Genomic DNA, 17,290 nt, shown 5'->3' with positions numbered 1-17,290 from the left:
CTACACTGCTTCATTCCCAGTTGAGGATTCAGCCCTGAAACATACAGTTACTGAGCTGACTAGGGGGAATGGTTTCAAGCTGCAGCAGGGGAGAATTAGGCTGGACATTAGGAAGTATTACTTCTCAGAAAGGGTAGTCAGGCATTGGAATGAACTGCCCAGGGAGGTGGTGGAGTCACCGACCCTGGGAGTGTTCAAGGAACGATTGGATGTTGTATTGAAGGATATGGTTTAGTGGAAGCTGTTGGTAACAGGTGAACGGTTGGACTGGATGATCTTTTAGGTCTTTTCCAACCATGGTGATTCCATGATTCTATGCCTTTTTCAGAAATCTTAGTGTCGTTTCACCTACACTGCTCAGACTGCAGCATTGCCTTCTGCTGACTACTTGAGTGAGTTGCCTGTGTGCTAAATTCTGCCTTGATGTCTAAGTTTCAAGTGGCTGGCACTAAAAAGGACAATCTGTGATATTTCCTAACCTAGAGGAGATGATAACAAAATGTTTGCTTCCAGTGTTTGAGCTGAAGACAAGTACCTGAAAAAACAATTCATCTTGATAGACAGCCTGTATTTGCAGTTTTAGCATAAGATGATAGAATGAATCCATCACTCCTGTATTCATGGTTTTGGCTGGATTTGAGAAAACATTTTGATGCCGTATTCCAGGTGGCAGAACTCAGAGGAGTCTTTCACATGCTTGACAAACTTTTCAACTGGGTCAAGCTTCGGACTGTGGAAACTATGACCATGGTGCTACCTTTGATCTTGATTCAGGAGCTGTGAAACCAGAGAGTAAACACTGCTCTGGCTGGCTTGCCCATTCTGAAGGGGGTGTTGAAATGCTAGATTTGGGGAGAGGTATTAAGTGGTGAGGAAATAAATTAAATGACAACAAAGTCTTCATTCTTTGCTCAGTATCCTCTGCTTGCTGAGTGCTATTTATGGGTGAGGAAAGTTCTGTAAAATCAATTAAATGAAAAGCATTTGGTGGCTGATCATGAGGAGTGATCTCTCTTCAAGGATCAGGTTTGCAGTGACAAAGTACAGCTATTAGCATTGGTACAACTTGCATCCTCTTAATCTCAGAGGAGATTGTATATTTACAAGGACAAGAACTAATAAGTGGTTCGGGGTCACTCTGGGCTGTGCATGAAGCTGCTTTCCCCAGAGACTTGATGGTCTGCTCTGGGGAGGGCAAGCATGTGATGTGCCACTGTGCCTTCTCTGTGTCCTGCTTTCAGCCCAGGCAGTGCAGATTGGACATTACTGTGTGGTTGTTGTGAGTGATGGCTGGGGGAGATGAGAGAGGCAGAGCTGCTGCCCTGATGATGCAGAGCAGGGGGCAGCCACACAGCAGGCTCTGCTGTGCCATATGTAGCCTGCATGTGGCTGTGCATGGCTTTAGTAGGATAACATTGCACTAGGTGATGGAAGCTGAATTCTGAGATCATCAAAGCTCTAGGGAAGACTAGGGAAGATTAGAGCAACCTTCTGTGTTTCCAAGAAAAAAAAAAAAAACTGAGGAAATAAGATACAGTAAGCAAATTACGTGTCTTCTGCCTGTTTCAAGGAAACGTGCTGATTGATAGATTAAAAAGAATAATGATTGATGCTTATTATCATTGCAGCTCTGAGGGTGAGAAGCGCACACTAGAATATGCCGAGGGAATTATGAACTCCTCAGCAAACTGGCGGAGAACAAAGAGCCGACTTCATAGTCTCTCTGGGTGAGGTTGCATGAGTGATCTTTTGTACCACAAAACTATTGGCAGGGGATTTACTTTGTACATGAACAAAGTGTTTTTGGTGTTGGTATTACCTGTATCGTTTCCTGCTGTGACGTTACATCTTTTTGGCTCATGGGAACTTCTGAAGTCCTGTGAGTAATTAGGAGGTTAAACCAAAGAGAGCGGTTACATTTAGATGTTTGCTGTTCTCTCCAGAAAACATACCCATTCTACCCACCTCCTGAGCCAGAAGATATTCCATGTGACCAGCAGTGGTTATGAGGCTGATGAATCCCACAAGGTTGTACTGATGGTATCACAGGGACATCCTGATAAGCCCTGGGGGGAAGGCAAGGTTTAAAAATCACTCCTGGCTACCTTCTGGGACCTTGAGAATCCTCATTTCTGTATGTTCTTCAGCACAGTGGCCAGTGTGGTATTTTGGCCTTTATTTTCTCAAACTTGAAGACTTTCTGTACTGTTTACCTGCAGAAACTCACCTAAGTTTGGTGTGTTTTCATTCATACAGAAAGTGCATTCAGGGGAACCAGGACTGCTTTGCTGGTGAATGGTACTAAATTCAGAATTCAGACTCAAATGAGAATTTCTGTCTGTACTGGAATAGGCTCCCCAGGGAGGTGGTTGAATTGCCATCCCTGGATGTGTTTAAGAGCCGTTTGGATGTGGTACTCAGGGATATGATTTAGCAGAGGGTTGTTAGAGTTAGGGTACTATGGTTAGGCTGTGGTTGGAATTGATGATGTTCAAGGTCTTTTTCAACCTGAGTAATTCTATGATTCTATGATCTGGAAAAACAAACCCACAAAACCAGACTTCTCAGTGCATCCGTGCTTGTTCAGCAAACAAGCTGCCATATTTTGCCACTGAAATACATGTGAGAAAACGCTGCCCACTCTGGCACAAGGCTTTGTTGGAGAACACTTGTGCTCTGCCCTCTGTATTTATTTACAGAGCACGTTTATTTGCATTGGTGTTTGGGCTTCCATTAGCTTTAATTATGTATGGAAAAGGCTAATTCTGCTACATATTCCTCCCTGAGGACTAATTAGGCAAGTGATTGTGGAAAGCCATTAGAGAGGTTGCATCCATTATTAAGAATTTCATTTTAGAAATGGACCAATTATCTGAAATACCTCTCAGGACCTTCCCTGAACATTCATCCAGGAGCCAAACAGTGCTTTGCCAGAGCTGGTAACACTTTTTCCAACGAGATGAATGGAGAAGGAAAAGCGTCCTCAGCTGCACAAAGCCAGCAACAAGCTGACTCATGACAGCAGTAGAGGTGAACACAAAACACCATTTTGCATCTCACAGAGTCTGTGTCCCATTGCAAACTCCTGCTGACTTTCCCAACTTCAGGACAGAGCCACAATCCTTCTGTGCCCCCAGGAGACCTTTCCTGCTCATTTGTGACATCTTCCTTCCTCTTTTGAAATGTGATAAAGCACCCATTTCTCTTAAAATCATTTCTCCCATCAGGTTTGCAACAAATGGATCCAAATCCTGATTTGCTCAGCACAGAGCAGCAGTCTCCAGCCCCACACCATTGTTTCTAAAAGTAAGCTGGTCCCTAATGTGCCACAACTCTATACACACAGCCTGCAAAATCCTGAGGATCCCCACCACAGTCTCAGTTCACTCTGTAGAGTTTTGCAAGAAAGCAGCTTTTTCAGCATTAGCCTGTCAGGCACAATTCTTGCTCCCAAAACAAAGACCTGGGCTGGGGCTTGGCCCTGCCTCAAAAGAAATTCCAGTAGCTATTTGTAAGCCATATAGGTGTGCCTCGTGCAGGCTGTAATTGAGATCCATGTGATAAGTGGAAACGTTTTAATTAAGTGGCATAATCTCTCCCACCAGATAAAGAAGAGCTCAGGTAACTTCTCCAGCAGGAGGAATGCACATGACCCTGACACATGATCTGGTCTCCTCAAGATACCCCAAGTGCTACACAGCTGCCAGCCTCAACACCTTGCCCAGGACAACAGGTACAGCAGGAGCTATTGGGTAGAACACCTCCACCTCTGACACCAGATACTTTGAGATGCTGATCCAAGTGGGAAATTACATCAGCTAATCCTATCACCAGATCTTTATGCTCTGCCCACATTTGCCAGCCTAACAGGTGAGAAAGAGCCTCACCTACCCGAGGCTGCTTTAATGTCCTTATTACTGTGTTCATGTGCCCACAGTGACAGCACTGATGTTGGCAAAGATGCTGAACTGCAGTATTTAGATGCTGAGAAGTTTCTTGCACTGGTCAGTGTTCTTCTTGCAGCAGAGTCTCCTGTCCAGCCCTGTGTTATTGCCAAGTTTTTCCAGGTTAATTAGTTATGTACTGTTCTCTATGTAGTGAAGCTGGTCACAGTTACATGGGGAACTTCATCTACCAGTTTGTTGGTTGTTTTTCTTTTGATAGAGGAACAACAGGTTGCACCACATCAGCAACAATGTCTGAGCCATCTCCCAAGGAACATGTCACAGCCCCCAGGAGACTGGCTGCCTGGTAAAAAACATTTATCAGGAAATAAATAAATATCAGGGAAGCCCCAAATCCCTGCACCACCTGAGGAAAACAAAACCTTTGCATGCAGCGGCCCCCATGAGCCACAGGCTGTATCCTAGGCCTGCTGCAGGGTGCCTGAGAAGGGCTCCTGGGAGGCACTGGCCTTGCACAAGGCGACCTCACTCTCAAAGCCACTGCAGCCATCACTGCTTACACAGGGGCCATCAGAGGAACTTCACTGCCTCCAGGCAGCCTCTTCCCTTTAAGTGGAGCAAGGCAAGCAGTGAGTGCTTTGAGACCAGGGCCAAGCCTGGCTCAGGCTTTTAAGGGGAAAAGAGAAAGAAGAATCATTTCTATTAAAAGAAGCAGAAAAAAAAAAAAAAAAAAAAAAAGGCAAAAAAGCTTCCTTAGTAAAACCAGTTGACTTCTGAGAAACCATGGGATGGTCAGGACATCCAGTAACACCACTGGGCCTGCTGGCAGCTTGCTCTTAAATGACTTATCAGGGTTTATGCAAGCGGAGAGGATTTACTTGGCCTGCAGAACACCCCTGAGATATTAGTGCTCAACCTTTTGCCAAAGAGAGCAGAAAACACTTTCATTTTCTGCTTTGAGTTGGGGTGTTTGGTTGTTGGTTTTTTTGTTGTACAAACATGGAGAGATTGTGTTGTACAGCAGCTACAAGAGCATCTCTTGTGGATAGGACATGTAGGGAGGTGAATGTGTAGTCAACAATTCCAGGGCATGAGGTGGCCTAGGGAGCCCCAGCAGTGGTAGTACCCAGCTTGATACTGCACAAGCCTCACCTCCTGGGGCTTCTCCCTCCCCCAGCACCCTTTATTACCTCATTTTGAGTCTCCTTTCTAGCTCCCTTGGTGCCATGATGACCCATCACATGCAGCAGAGGACACAAGGTAACTTTTCCGCCTGCTTGGCTTTTTGCTTTGCTAATGACTAATTTTTCTAGTACTTAAAGCTGGAATTTGCTGCTCAGGCCAACTGCGTCCTTGCTGTAGTGTCACTGGCTCCAAGTGAAAAAACAGCAAATAACTGGGCTCACAATTCCTTCTAATTTTTATTCTTTTTATGTATTGTGTGCAGTGCTTGCCTAAAAGGAGCGGCGAATATTTTGCTTTGTGCAGTTTGTCTACAAACCCCATGCAAAGAAGGGCTCATCCACAACTTCTGGCAGGCTGGCAAGAGGTGGAGACATTTTTTGGAGGAGGAGATCAGCTCAAAGCCACCCTGTCCCCACACAGGGAGTTCAGGAGCAAGTAAATCATTTCCCTGGGCAATAATTCCCTGCACAGGAAGCAGCTGGCTGTGCCAGAGTCCTGAAGTGCCTGAACTGGGGTATGTTCACAGAGCGCTTTCCATAGTGACTGAATTAGAAGAACTCTGGGCAGTGCACAGCTTTTGGTCCCAGTTTGTGGAAAGCAAAAAGCCTGGTTGCTGTCTGGACCAAGACTGCCAGATATGTTACAGCAGCAGCAGAAAGAGACTTGCAGTTCATTTAAGCATCATCGTTGTGTAAATGAGGTGTTCCTTACCTATGAGTGTAGCTTAAAGCACACATATATTTGTGTTTTAAGGGCAGCACCTCTTTTTGTGGCAGAAATTTATATAGAAGTCAGTGCTGCTTTACTGTTTCAAACCATTGAAATGGCTGCTTACTTCAGGTGCCTCCTCGTCCAGAGAGGGAACCAAATTTGATGTTTCTTTACCATTTCCACTGTTCAGTGTGTGACATAAGACTTGCCAAACCAGTCATTGCAATTCTAACACTCCATCTGCTTTACTAAAACTAAGCGGAATAATTCTGTACTCTCCCAGCCGTGTCAGCTGCCTGGGCCAAGACAATGGTGAGACAGAAGCAGCCCCATTGGGGCACTGCAGGAGAGTGGCCGTGCTGGTAATGCTGTGAGAAGAAACCGGGACACAAAAGGGATTGGGGTAGGACTACCACTGACATGTTTATTTAAAGTTTAACCAATGGGGTAATTTGTGCTCTCTACACCTATAGTTCTTTCCTGGCAGACCAACAGCATCCCTGCAGTATACATGTCCCAGCAACACGTGAGCAGTGCACTGTAAGCTGCTTTAGCCCAAAGCCATTACATAAAGTGAACCTGTGCAAGCTGTTTTCTATAAAAGGAACAAGTGGTATTTTTAGCAGGCTTTATGTAGTTGCTTGGCAAGGGGAAGAAACAGGAGATGCCTCAGTACCTGGAAAGGAGCCCCTGACACCATCAGTGACTGCGATAGCTGGGTTTGGGATGTGAGAGGGCACATCCCTGTTACTGGACCTGTTTACAGTCCTCTTTCCTAATGACAGTTTCTATTCAGTTTCATGTAACATTGAGTGCAATATACAGCTTTTTCTGCATCCCTAACTGGCCTTAAGCAGAGAGCTCTACCTCCATCAGCACCTTGCTGACCATGCCCTGCATGTACCTCCTAGTAAGGAAGGACACCTCCCCACACACACACACACACACACAAGGGAAAAAAAACCACAACAACTTGTATTGGGCTGGCATTTGTAGCCGTTTTCCTTTTTATTACTACCTAGAGTGCATGCAGTTCTTCCCCATTTTCCTAACAGGAACACTGGGCTGACTCCTGCCTAGAATGCTCAGCTGGGTAAGTGCAAATTTCAAAAAGCTAAGACTCTATAAAGTATATGCGATTACAGAGCCACATATCCCAAATCTCTCTGGGTCTATAAAGGCTGGTCCTGTGCTTCTCTACATGAGACGGGACCTTTCTGAATGTCCTCTCCACCCAGAGACCTGCCAGACATTTGGCCTTAGCAATGGTAACAATGACAGCAGTGATCCAGGAATCTTCATTCGGTCAAACCAAACGGAATACATAAAAACCAAAACAAAACCAAACCACACAACGCTCCAATAAATGCATAAAGTTACTTTATTTTCAGTATACATTTAATTTTGAAAAATATAAATGCTAAAATATCTCATCATCTTCATCTTTTGATTCCATAAAAGTCACAATAGAAAGCTTCATAAAACTGTAAAATACTATGTTATAAGGAATTTCATGTTTTATATTAGTGGAAAAAAATTTAACATATTGAAATGTTTTCTGCTTTTGTCGGTTTTGTTCCACCATCTTGATCCGCTTCATTTTACGTTAATTCTTTATTCTTTCCTCCAAAGCAAATACAGACTTAAGAGAATTAAAAACAATAAAAGTATCTGAAAGTGCGTATTGATTCCAAGGAAAAAAAAAAAACAACCAAAAAGTAATGCATACAAATATATGTCAACCTTGACGACAAATAAGTAGTGGCTACAGAGGCAGACAGTCACCATTTTCATGGGTCTGGGACAAAGTCATCTGCAGTTGGCTTGTTTTCTCTGGGTGACAGCAGCATTTCTGCCCTCAGTAGGTGCCTATTTTTGTAGGACTTCTAAGATAAACTGTTTGGGGAGGTTCTTTTTTGTGTGATTTTTTTATGGACTCTTCTGATTTCAGAAGCCAGAAGTGCTTCCTCTGCCTTTTCTCACCAAATGTCCAATTCTGAACCAAAATTAGTTTTATTGTCACAAGGCCTACAAAAGTGCAGTGAAACTCACCTTGTGGTGACATCAGCCCATCAGATGCTATTAGGCAGCTGCTTTTCCGCTGCCTTCCATCTCTTGGTGCCAGCAGAGCTCTTGCTCCCTGTCTTTGTTTAATTTTGTTAAAGGAAACAAAATAGGACAGACAACCTCCCACAAAGGGCTGTTGTCAGGAAGCGGGAAATAAAAGATTTCCAGCTCCTGTCTCCATCCAGAGTTGTTTTTGACATGGAAAACTACAGAAATCTTTGTCCCAGCCTTTAAAAAACGCTGCCCTCTGTACAACAGCTCGCCTGTTAACATAAGAAATAAAAAAGAGACAGATGTAGATCAGCAGTCAATACAGTTCAAGTACATTTAATGCGGTTCAAAAGTGGAAGACCTCATTTTTGTGAAGACAAATCACCAGGTAAGAGCAGATGAAAGGATGTTTGTGTGTGTGCGTATATGCATGTGTGCAGTATGCTGCGTTCTGAGCATACTGTGGGCAGGGGGAGGGTTCTTTTGTCAGTGCTCTCTTAAGGAAATCTTTTTCTCTATATTAATCTACGCTGATCTTTCCTTATTTGGATTTCTACAAATAAAGTGTCTGGGCAAAACATAAGAGCTCACATGTACTGCGTACATGATGATATTTGAATCTGTTTCCCCTTTGGTAGTCTGTGACTTACTTTCACCAAGGAATTAAAACAGTTTTCTACACATTAGGATTGCACTTCCCAGGTTCTCTGTTCTCCAGCTAATCCTAGCAGGCAGCAGAAGGGATCACGCAGTGGCTGCTTTTCTGGCTGCCTTCAGATGGCTCCTCACCCTTTGTGAAACCGGTTTGGGCTGCATTTAGGGGATGCTGATATCTCAGGGGCAGCAAAGAAAGAGCAAAGCTCTCCCTTCCTTGTGCACTGCTTCCTCACAGTAAACAAAAATGTTAGGTAAGCAGGAATTGGGATTCCTTGGTAACCAGCTGGGGAATGTACGTGTGTGTGCATGTGTGTGTGCTGTGCCAGTTCCTCTGCAACTCAATCATCTTTGTGCAGCAATGAGCACTAACACAAGATTGTGCAAATAGTAATAAAAAAAACATAAAAAACAATAATAATATTACAGTCCATATAACTGCATCTTTTAACCAGAACCAGTATCTGGGGAAAAGAGTTCTGGTTTGCAGCTCTGATTGTTGATGTGGTTATTACTTGTTTGTGGGTGCTAGAATTTGGCATATAAGGTCTCCCAGCACCGTGATGAAATCCTATTTCCTTAATCAACATGGACTTTGGTTTCTTCACAGCAAGTGTGGAAGCCATGAAGCTCTACCTTCCTATTCAGTATCTTTGCTACTTTAGGGAAAGAGAATGAAACAAAGCCATGTATTAAGCATTACAAAGCAGTTTCTGCAAGAGTGTTTTTAATGCCCAGCACTGGGGGCTTATTAAGGACTGTTTCCCCCCCCCGTGAGCTGCTCTCACAGCTGCTTCAGCCCCTGTATGCTTCACTGCAGGGAGCTTCATTTTTAAAGTGAAACCTTTGCAGCATGTCATATGTAATCCTCACACTTGGAATAAATGTGTACCCACTGCAGAGAAAATAACGTGTCACAAGGTGATGCTTGCTGGGTTTAAAACCAAAGACCTGTGTTACTGTGCCTAGCTGATTTGCTACCGATACATCATCATGTATGGAAGGTTTGGTTTATCTGGCGGAGCGCCGAGCAGTCAAGGTGTAAGAGTAAATTCTGCAAGTGACAGAAAGCAGTGCCTGGGCACTGTCAGTTCTCAAGGAGGATCTGGATCTTGTGTCTCAACCACACGCAGGGTGTTTCCACTTGCACACATACACACACGTGCACACACAGATGTTTCACATGGACAAATTCTAACAATACTGCATAGGAAATCAACAAAATGAATACAATCAGCATCTGTCCACTGACACTGTTAACCGGTCAGTATTTCACTTACCAACAGTACACTTAAGACCCTTCCTAGATCACGAGAGATTTAAGTCATATCCCATCTCCTTCATAGTGAAGTTAGATCATTCGTAACAAATAAAATAACCCTAAGTAAAACAGAAGCTTTAGAGCAGAAGGTGTTAATAAAACTGATCCAGCCCTATGCCACGTCCTGGAGATTGTGTAGGTTTTTTGTTGTGTTTTTTTTTTCTCTTTTTTGTAAAAATCACATGAGATATGGTACAATACATCTTTACAGAAAGCCTGGCATCTAGAAATAAGAGGTAGAACTACTCCAAACTATACGTTTCCTGCTGCAGGAAAAAATTCATTTGTCTTTACAGTAATTAAAAAAAAGGTTAAAAAAAATTGTCAAAAAAAAAAAAAGAAGAAGTCATAGGTTAGGCCCCCATAATTTAAACAAAATAATGTAGGAAAATAACACTCTTCAATGTACCTGACGGATTAAGTCCATTAAAGTGTTTCTTTAAAAAAAATTGCATAGGAAAGGGACGTTTGAAAACACATGCTACAACGATGGCAATAGTTTGTCTGTGCTGGGAGTGAAGTACCTTTCAGCTTTCCTTCCTGTGTTACTACAAGTACAGGCTTTAAGAGCAAGTTAGTATTAGCAGCACTTTCCAGCATCTTAGAGCAGTGTAATAAAGACATTGAATTAGCCTGGAGGTCAGTTTTGTTCTGCCAGACAACAAACAAACAAACAAACACTGATTCACAACTAAAGTAATGCCAGTTCCTCTGACATTTCACAAAAGTATTATATTATATCCTTAATACTTCTGCCCTCTGCTTGAAAATGAGATGCGTGCATGTCTAAGCAACAGAGAAGGCAAAAATGAGTCTTGGTCAAAGTGGAAAAATTGGCTGAGGATAAATAAGAGGAAATCCGCAGGGGGGATAAGGGCAGAGCGGGGAGCGCAGAATGTCTCGTTTACCTTTGCGGGTGGGGAGCAGAGAGCATTGTAATATTTGGCTAGTGACAAAATAAATTCCATATAAGACTTAACAGACAGACAAGTTACAAAGTAGTTTCTGTTCCCTTGCTCCTCCAGAAATAACCATTGTCTTCAGGCTCAAGTTCTATTCTAATTTGAGGCACAACTTTTACTGGAGTTCGTGGAGGGCTGCGAAGAAAAAGAAGGCAGGGTAGGTAAGTGTGTGTATAATGTCATGTATTTTAGTAATGCTTAATGCACTCTGCAGCACTCGGCTGAATTCTGAACAGTACATTTTCTGAGGGATCAGATCCTTTAAAACTGTACAACTCCAAGAAAAAACTATTTATGAACAAAACAGTGGTATTTACTGGGCACAGCACGGTGTCACATCTAGAAATGGGAAAAAGGCTCAACTCCCAGCACCAAGTGTTCCAGCACACACCAGTACAACACAGCTTTCTGAAAATGGCAGCTTACAGGTACCAAATAAGTAACAGAGATGGGCACTGGCAATATAAAGCCCTCTTTGGTACCATAACTTACTGATAGGCCTGTGCATCATGTCATATTATTGTAACTAATTGGTCCAAACACTGCTCAGGTCAGGGAGTAAGCCTACTGATTTTGTTAACTGAGAAGCTCCACATACCCAGTATGTACAACTAACTGCCTGTACAAGTTTATATATTTTTAAGTCATTTAATTTTTTCTCCTGTAGACATGTTTTTCTAGACTTTTCCCAGTTGTTCCACAACTTTTTGCTGGCTTGGACTCCAAACAGGCATCAGTACAGTTTAACTGAGGCCAGCTGAGTACTTATGCAAGCTCCTCACTCTCTCCACACTGTAAGGCCATGCTGGGAACGAAGTTAGGATGCAACAACTGCACGTTAGGAATTCTTTCAAGGTGTTTTCTAAGAGTTTCCTTTAGGCAGACAGGAAATTTGCCTTGTAGAATTTCAGTACACTGTGGCACATACAAATTGCATTTTACAAGTACTTACCTTGGCATAGTGTGTGACCGAAGGAAAGGAATTTTATCAGCACGACGTATGGCGTTCAAGGAATGTTGGTGATTTTTCTTCTGTCAGGGAGGAGAGAAAAGATCTTATTTGTCATTGCATGCAGCATTGATATTTTCATAATCCCAGCAAACTCTCATGTGTTTAGCTGTGTTTTTAACTGCTGACTTCCTGCTGTATGAATTTCACAGCTTGTAAATGAAAATAATAAAGTTGTCTCCTCCAAGATAACAAACCTGAACTGCCAAAACAACTGTGATTCATTTGCAGGGACTGCCGTGTGAGCTGCATTCTGCTGCATGCCTTTGCGCATGCAGACACACAACTGCATACGCAGTTGTAGAGCCACGAGCAGTCACCCAGCTGCCACACAAGAGGCAGATTAGCTGCTCCAAGAAACAGCCTACAGGAAAACTCACTTTGTGCCCACCAGGCCTTCACCGCAGCCTGGCAAAGGGTCTCCAGCTCAAATATGCTTCCCAGAGGGAAGCCATGAGACACTGCAAAGCTGGTCTCAGCCCGGGAGCATTTCTGCATCTGATGCCTGGCAAAGAGGGGCTGGGAATCCCTCAATCAGGAATTTAGGCACACATTGCCTAGTTGGGAAATACCCAAATTCCACGTCAGAAAAATTACTCTGTTCGTGGCCTCTTTCAGCACCTTTACATCTTGATACTTACCTTCCATTTACTACTTTAGTTACCCTGTGTTCCTCACTGTAGCATCCAAACTCCTTGTGCAAAAACAGGTGGCTTGTTGCCTGTAACCACATTCATTTCCTGACCAGCGTGGTGAAATGTACTCTTTTTTAATAATAATCCTATTCTTGCTATTGCTGAAGGGAAGCTAAAGAGTAAAAAATGAATTCTGTGTTTGGATCAAGAAACAGCTGGAATCCACTTCTCTGCTTTAGAGGTTGAAGGGTGAATTGTTTGTCAAGCACTCTGAACATGCACAGTATGCTCAAGTACTGAATGCTATTAGTATTATTAGTAATACACTTTGAGTCTCAGAGCACTGTTACATTCTAGGGTGAGTAGGGTGAGACCGTGGTGTTGGTGGATTCCAGATACTTTTTCCAGTACAAGAGCTTGTTTGTTTAGTTTTTTGTTGGTCTTTTTTTTTAATTGTTTCTAAATAAAAGCTGACAAATCGATTTCAGAATGATAATACTGGACGCAAACAAACTGCTGCTTGTCCCATGGGCATCTTTGTTGTCTGAAAGGGCATTCCAACAAACAGGTTTGTGGCAGAAGTATTACCATTTCCCTAATTATTTCAGCCCTGATGATGCTGAGAACACTGTACCCAATCATAAGACCCTGTGCAACAACATTTAGGATGAACTTGCTTTAAGCATATCAGGGCATTTTCATAGAAAAACTAAGAGGAACTGTTGGGTTCAAGGTTGATGCACTGAGAGCATACAAATAGTAAAGTAATTGTCTTTGGCTTTGTTTTAGAATGTTAATCTCTTAAGTGTTCATTTATCTAAAAACACAATGCAATGCTTAGGGTTACCAAATGCCACCAAAGGCCAAGATGGTTAGGGACCAGCTCCTAAACACAGATCCTACTTAAGGAATCTGAAGTTCAGTGTTTCTGGTCTTATTCCTAGAAATCTTATCACCAGTAATGCAGCAGTGGTGATCTGCTGTTATCATTTGTGCTTCTTTGCTCCCATCTTGTGACAAATCAGCGTATTTATCTTAAGACTGAAACCATTGCTCATAACATTGACAGAAGTCGCTGCAAAGGCAAAAAAGCTCATGTCAGTTGTCCTCTCTTAAAAGGCTACAATATGAGAAGTGAAAGTGAAATAAAGGCATAGACTAGTTGAAGACCTCTAGCTAGCAGCGTTCCCCAGGCACCAGTATTGCATCTAGTACTCTCCTGGGTGTTTTTTGTGCAACCTACTGTAAGGGGACATGCTATTGTAGGGAGGTTAGACTAGATGATCTCTAGAGGTCACTTCCAAAGCCTACAACTCCTTGATTCCATGATATTAACCTAAGAAATGAAAAGACACAATAGCACAAAAGCAAGTCACCTAAGAAGGGAAATGTGTTAATGGTCAAATGATGTTAATGGTCAAATGGCTGCCTTGTCAGCTTAATGCACAGTGGGAATCAATGACATGCTTAATTATTCTTTTAAAGTGCTGAGTTTTGCAACTGCTTGGAACCTAAGGAAATAAACAGGCCAGAGATGCAGTTTAGATGTGCTGCAAATCCAGAGCAATAGACTCAGGGAAAATAAATGCAAACCATCAGCAAATTTAACACAAAATGGCAAAGGTCAGAAATGGACTGAGTGGATGGGGAAGTTACAGAGTGGAGGAGAAAGGAAGTTATCAAGAAACATAGCTGGACAAAAGCAGTTAAGCTGGAGGCACCAAAAGAAATAACATGGATTTTGGGAAGAAAAAAAGAACATATAAAAACAAAGCCAAATACTGTCGTAAATCAGAGACCTGGAAATTAAAAACAAACAAAAACACCACACTTCTGAAATAATAGAAAAGCTCTAAAAAATATTAATTTATATATAGATATTGTACTGCACGTCAGAGTCACGCAGGCATGCAAGAGTTAGTTCTACTCACTGTCAGCAGGTTTGCTATCACTTAGGAAAGGTTCCTGCTCCATGATGTCCATTGGTATTTTAATACTTGGGACTTTTTCTGAGTAGGGGCAGTCAGACTGTGAAAGAAACGCGTAAAAGGTCTTAGAAAATTTTCACTGCTCTCTTATTGTCACCCATAAATTAATATCATCCTTCACATCATTTCTGTAGGGAAAAAAAAAAACAGGTAAAAAGGAATCCTGTAGCCCAGCTGGCAGCCTCCTGATTTTTAACTGGATCCCTCTTGCACCTCACTTTCCCTCTTTCTTCACACTAGGGAAGTAAAGCAGACTGAAAGAATAATCTTATCTAAGCGTTATCTTTTCCTCTCTCCACCGGTTCCTATGCTACCAGTTTGTGAGATGCCATCTGAGTCAGCACAGGATTGGCTGCAGGAAATAAAAGTGGATTAAGCACTCATTTGTTGGCAGAAATGACAGGGCACTGCCTTCTAAGAAATGTCACTAAATGTTTTATCCCATTCTGATTTCTGCTAATTGTAGCAGGACCTCTATGTTTTTTTTCTTCTTCCAAACTGCTTTACAAGGAAGAGTGTCAAGAGACAATATGGCAGATAATTTTTAACTTCCATTGCTTCAACTCTTTATTTACTACTTAAATAAAGCCAGTCCCAATTGCTCCTCTGTTTGCAATAAGATATTTCATCAAATCCAGGGTCCTTTTAAGAACTGATGTAATCCCACCACACAGGAGATACAGCAGACTGTTCAAGAAGAGTTATGAGTGCAGAGAAAAGCTATACATTAGCAAGCCTTTCCCCATGTTAGCTCTCTGCTGAAGTCAGCAAGCTTTTGCTCAAATTATCAGCACACTGTAACCACTGAGTCCCCTGGAGTTTGATGATTATGCCCCACTAGTTCCAGTAATAACCCACTTGCTTGTGCTTAGGAGGTACTGAATTACTTGGCATTTAATTTTTTTATTTTTTATAAAACAGTTTAACGTGATCAAAGAAAGGCTGACACTGCTTGAGTTGGCAAAGGAATTAAGGTGATAGATGCCAGGTGATACATGCCAGAAATGTTAATATATCTTTGTTCCTGGAGAGAACTAGACACTGCATGAAGTATAACACTGCACTGGGGGGAGTCAGACCTAAAAGCCAGAGTAGGAAAACACTACAGAAGCCAGAAAATCTCTTTCCCTGGGTTTTCTTTTTCATTTTCTGTTTTGTTTTTTAGTTTTAAATGTTACAGACACCCAGTGCAATACCATGTGTACTCCACTAGCAAAATGCTCCCTCAGACGTGTGCATATGTGTGTGCGTTAGTTATTTTTTACAAAGCTATATAAAAGAATAGCTCAAATACATTTTAAAAAGACATGGAGGCAATAAGGTCATACCAGAATTCCCAGCCATTTAGAGCTATGTTGTAAACTAGCAAAGAGTTGAGTAATCCATCCAACATTAGTACTGCTCTGGTGCTAAGAAATAAAAGATCTGTGGAATGGGAGCGCTGATGCTCCTCCTTCTGCTTTAAACTTGACCATGTGAAATGAGCAAAGAGATAGAGAAAATGCCTGTGGTTGGCTAAAGTGCCCTAAAGAGAGTAGAGGCCATCACACATCGCTTCTGGCTCTTAAACTGAATTATAACATCCTGGTATATTTTTAAACATTGGCTGGCCCTTCTTGGGTCGTGCATTTTGGACATCAAATCTGAGACAAAATTCAACTTTCCACTATGCACAAGCTTGGGCAAATCCATCAGTTAGTGGCTGTAATTTTTACTTGCTAAAACCAAGTTGTAGAAGTTGCTGAAAAACTTTCTTTGCAGTTCCTTTCTTGTTGTCCCTGACTGCTAGCAAATCCCCAGTGAGAACTAACAGTACATCTTAACTCCTGCTAGAGAGTGGTCTCTGTTAACACCAGGTTTTGCTGTGCTTGTTTACATAGCACCACCTGAATTCGCAATGTCCAGCAATTCTCTTCACCCAGCTCTTATCAGTAGAATGCCTGCAAAACCCCACAGTACTAACTTTATGGAGGCATATTTCTGAAATGAAAAGGGTGAAAATAATCAAACCAGTAACACCAAGTGCGTTACGTTCAGGAAGCTGGCAAAAGCAACCGCTGGAAAAGAAAATAAGAACGGTTAATTAAGAACATTCTGCATAAATTCTGTTACCCACTTGATTGCATACTATACCTGAAAGCCTAGGAGGCTTAAAACACACCAGAAATACAGGAGACATGGCTCAGGATACTACGCTGCTGGATTCAGATCAGTCTTAATAAAGGAGCTGAGTCAAACCTTTGTTGACTGTTCAGTGCATACAGCAGAACATCTTCTTTCACTTGGAATCGAACAAATCTATTTACTGAAGGAAGCCCTTGACCTTGGCTTTCCACATGCTGGAGGAGTGACAGCCATAGAAATGAAAAGGGAGCCTGTGCAATGAACTGCTTTCTACATACAGTAGTACGTAAATGCACATATCCTGGGGCGAGGTAGCTTGCAGATGAAGGCACACTATTGAAACATAAGGGTCAGAATTTTTACATCCTGCTTCACTGATGAAGAAGAGAAAAAACATTTCTTATGTTGTCTCCCACAGTTGAGAGGAACAACGTGGGAATATGCACATGTGGTTTCCTGTTGATGTGACACTGATAACATACAAGTCTTGGGTCTCATCAGCATGTTCTTAGGTGAGAGTTTTCCTGATGCTTGAAGCTTCTGCCTTCCCTATCAGTCATACAGACGTGCTGAAAGTCTCAGTAAAACCTGTACTGCTAACAATTGTGTTCTTGGGACTTCTTGATAGAAGTGTGCAGGAACAGAGTAGTCTAGAGGTCAGTGGCTGCTAGGAAGGAAGGGGAAGGGGAGCTTGATGTCTGAAATAAGGACTGATCTTCCCAGTTGAAATTCAGCCTG

At 42.3% G+C, this 17,290-nt stretch overlaps 1 protein-coding gene and 1 long non-coding RNA gene across 22 annotated transcripts in view; one reads left to right on the top strand and one right to left on the bottom strand.

The window, feature by feature from the left end:
- LOC107313360 overlaps positions 1-17,290 on the top strand; it is a 43,399-nt gene that overhangs the window by 7,528 nt on the left and 18,581 nt on the right. For 8 of the 15 annotated variants that reach the window (XR_001554957.2, XR_004307216.1, XR_004307220.1 and 5 more), the window contains 2 exons: positions 1,629-1,727; positions 3,606-10,957. This is a non-coding gene — a long non-coding RNA (uncharacterized LOC107313360). Of the gene's footprint in view, positions 1-1,628; positions 1,728-3,227; positions 10,958-17,290 lie in introns of all 15 variants that reach the window. The other 7 variants (XR_004307222.1, XR_004307219.1, XR_004307228.1 and 4 more) reach the window with 7 other exon arrangements.
- Positions 9,032-17,290, bottom strand: part of SLC4A4 (solute carrier family 4 member 4) — a 216,657-nt gene continuing 208,398 nt past the window's right edge. For all 7 annotated transcript variants that reach the window (XM_015861476.2, XM_015861475.2, XM_015861477.2 and 4 more), the window contains 3 exons: positions 14,372-14,468; positions 11,749-11,828; positions 9,032-10,931 (listed from right to left, as the gene is read on the bottom strand). In XM_015861476.2, the coding sequence (XP_015716962.1) occupies positions 11,785-11,828; positions 14,372-14,468 (141 nt within the window). In that variant the 3' untranslated portion in view covers positions 9,032-10,931; positions 11,749-11,784. The remainder of the gene's footprint in view (positions 10,932-11,748; positions 11,829-14,371; positions 14,469-17,290) is intronic.

The sequence above is a fragment of the Coturnix japonica genome, chromosome 4 (assembly GCF_001577835.2).
Source record: "Coturnix japonica isolate 7356 chromosome 4, Coturnix japonica 2.1, whole genome shotgun sequence".
NCBI lineage: Eukaryota > Metazoa > Chordata > Aves > Galliformes > Phasianidae > Coturnix > Coturnix japonica.
This window is presented reverse-complemented; position numbering and strand designations above follow the sequence as displayed.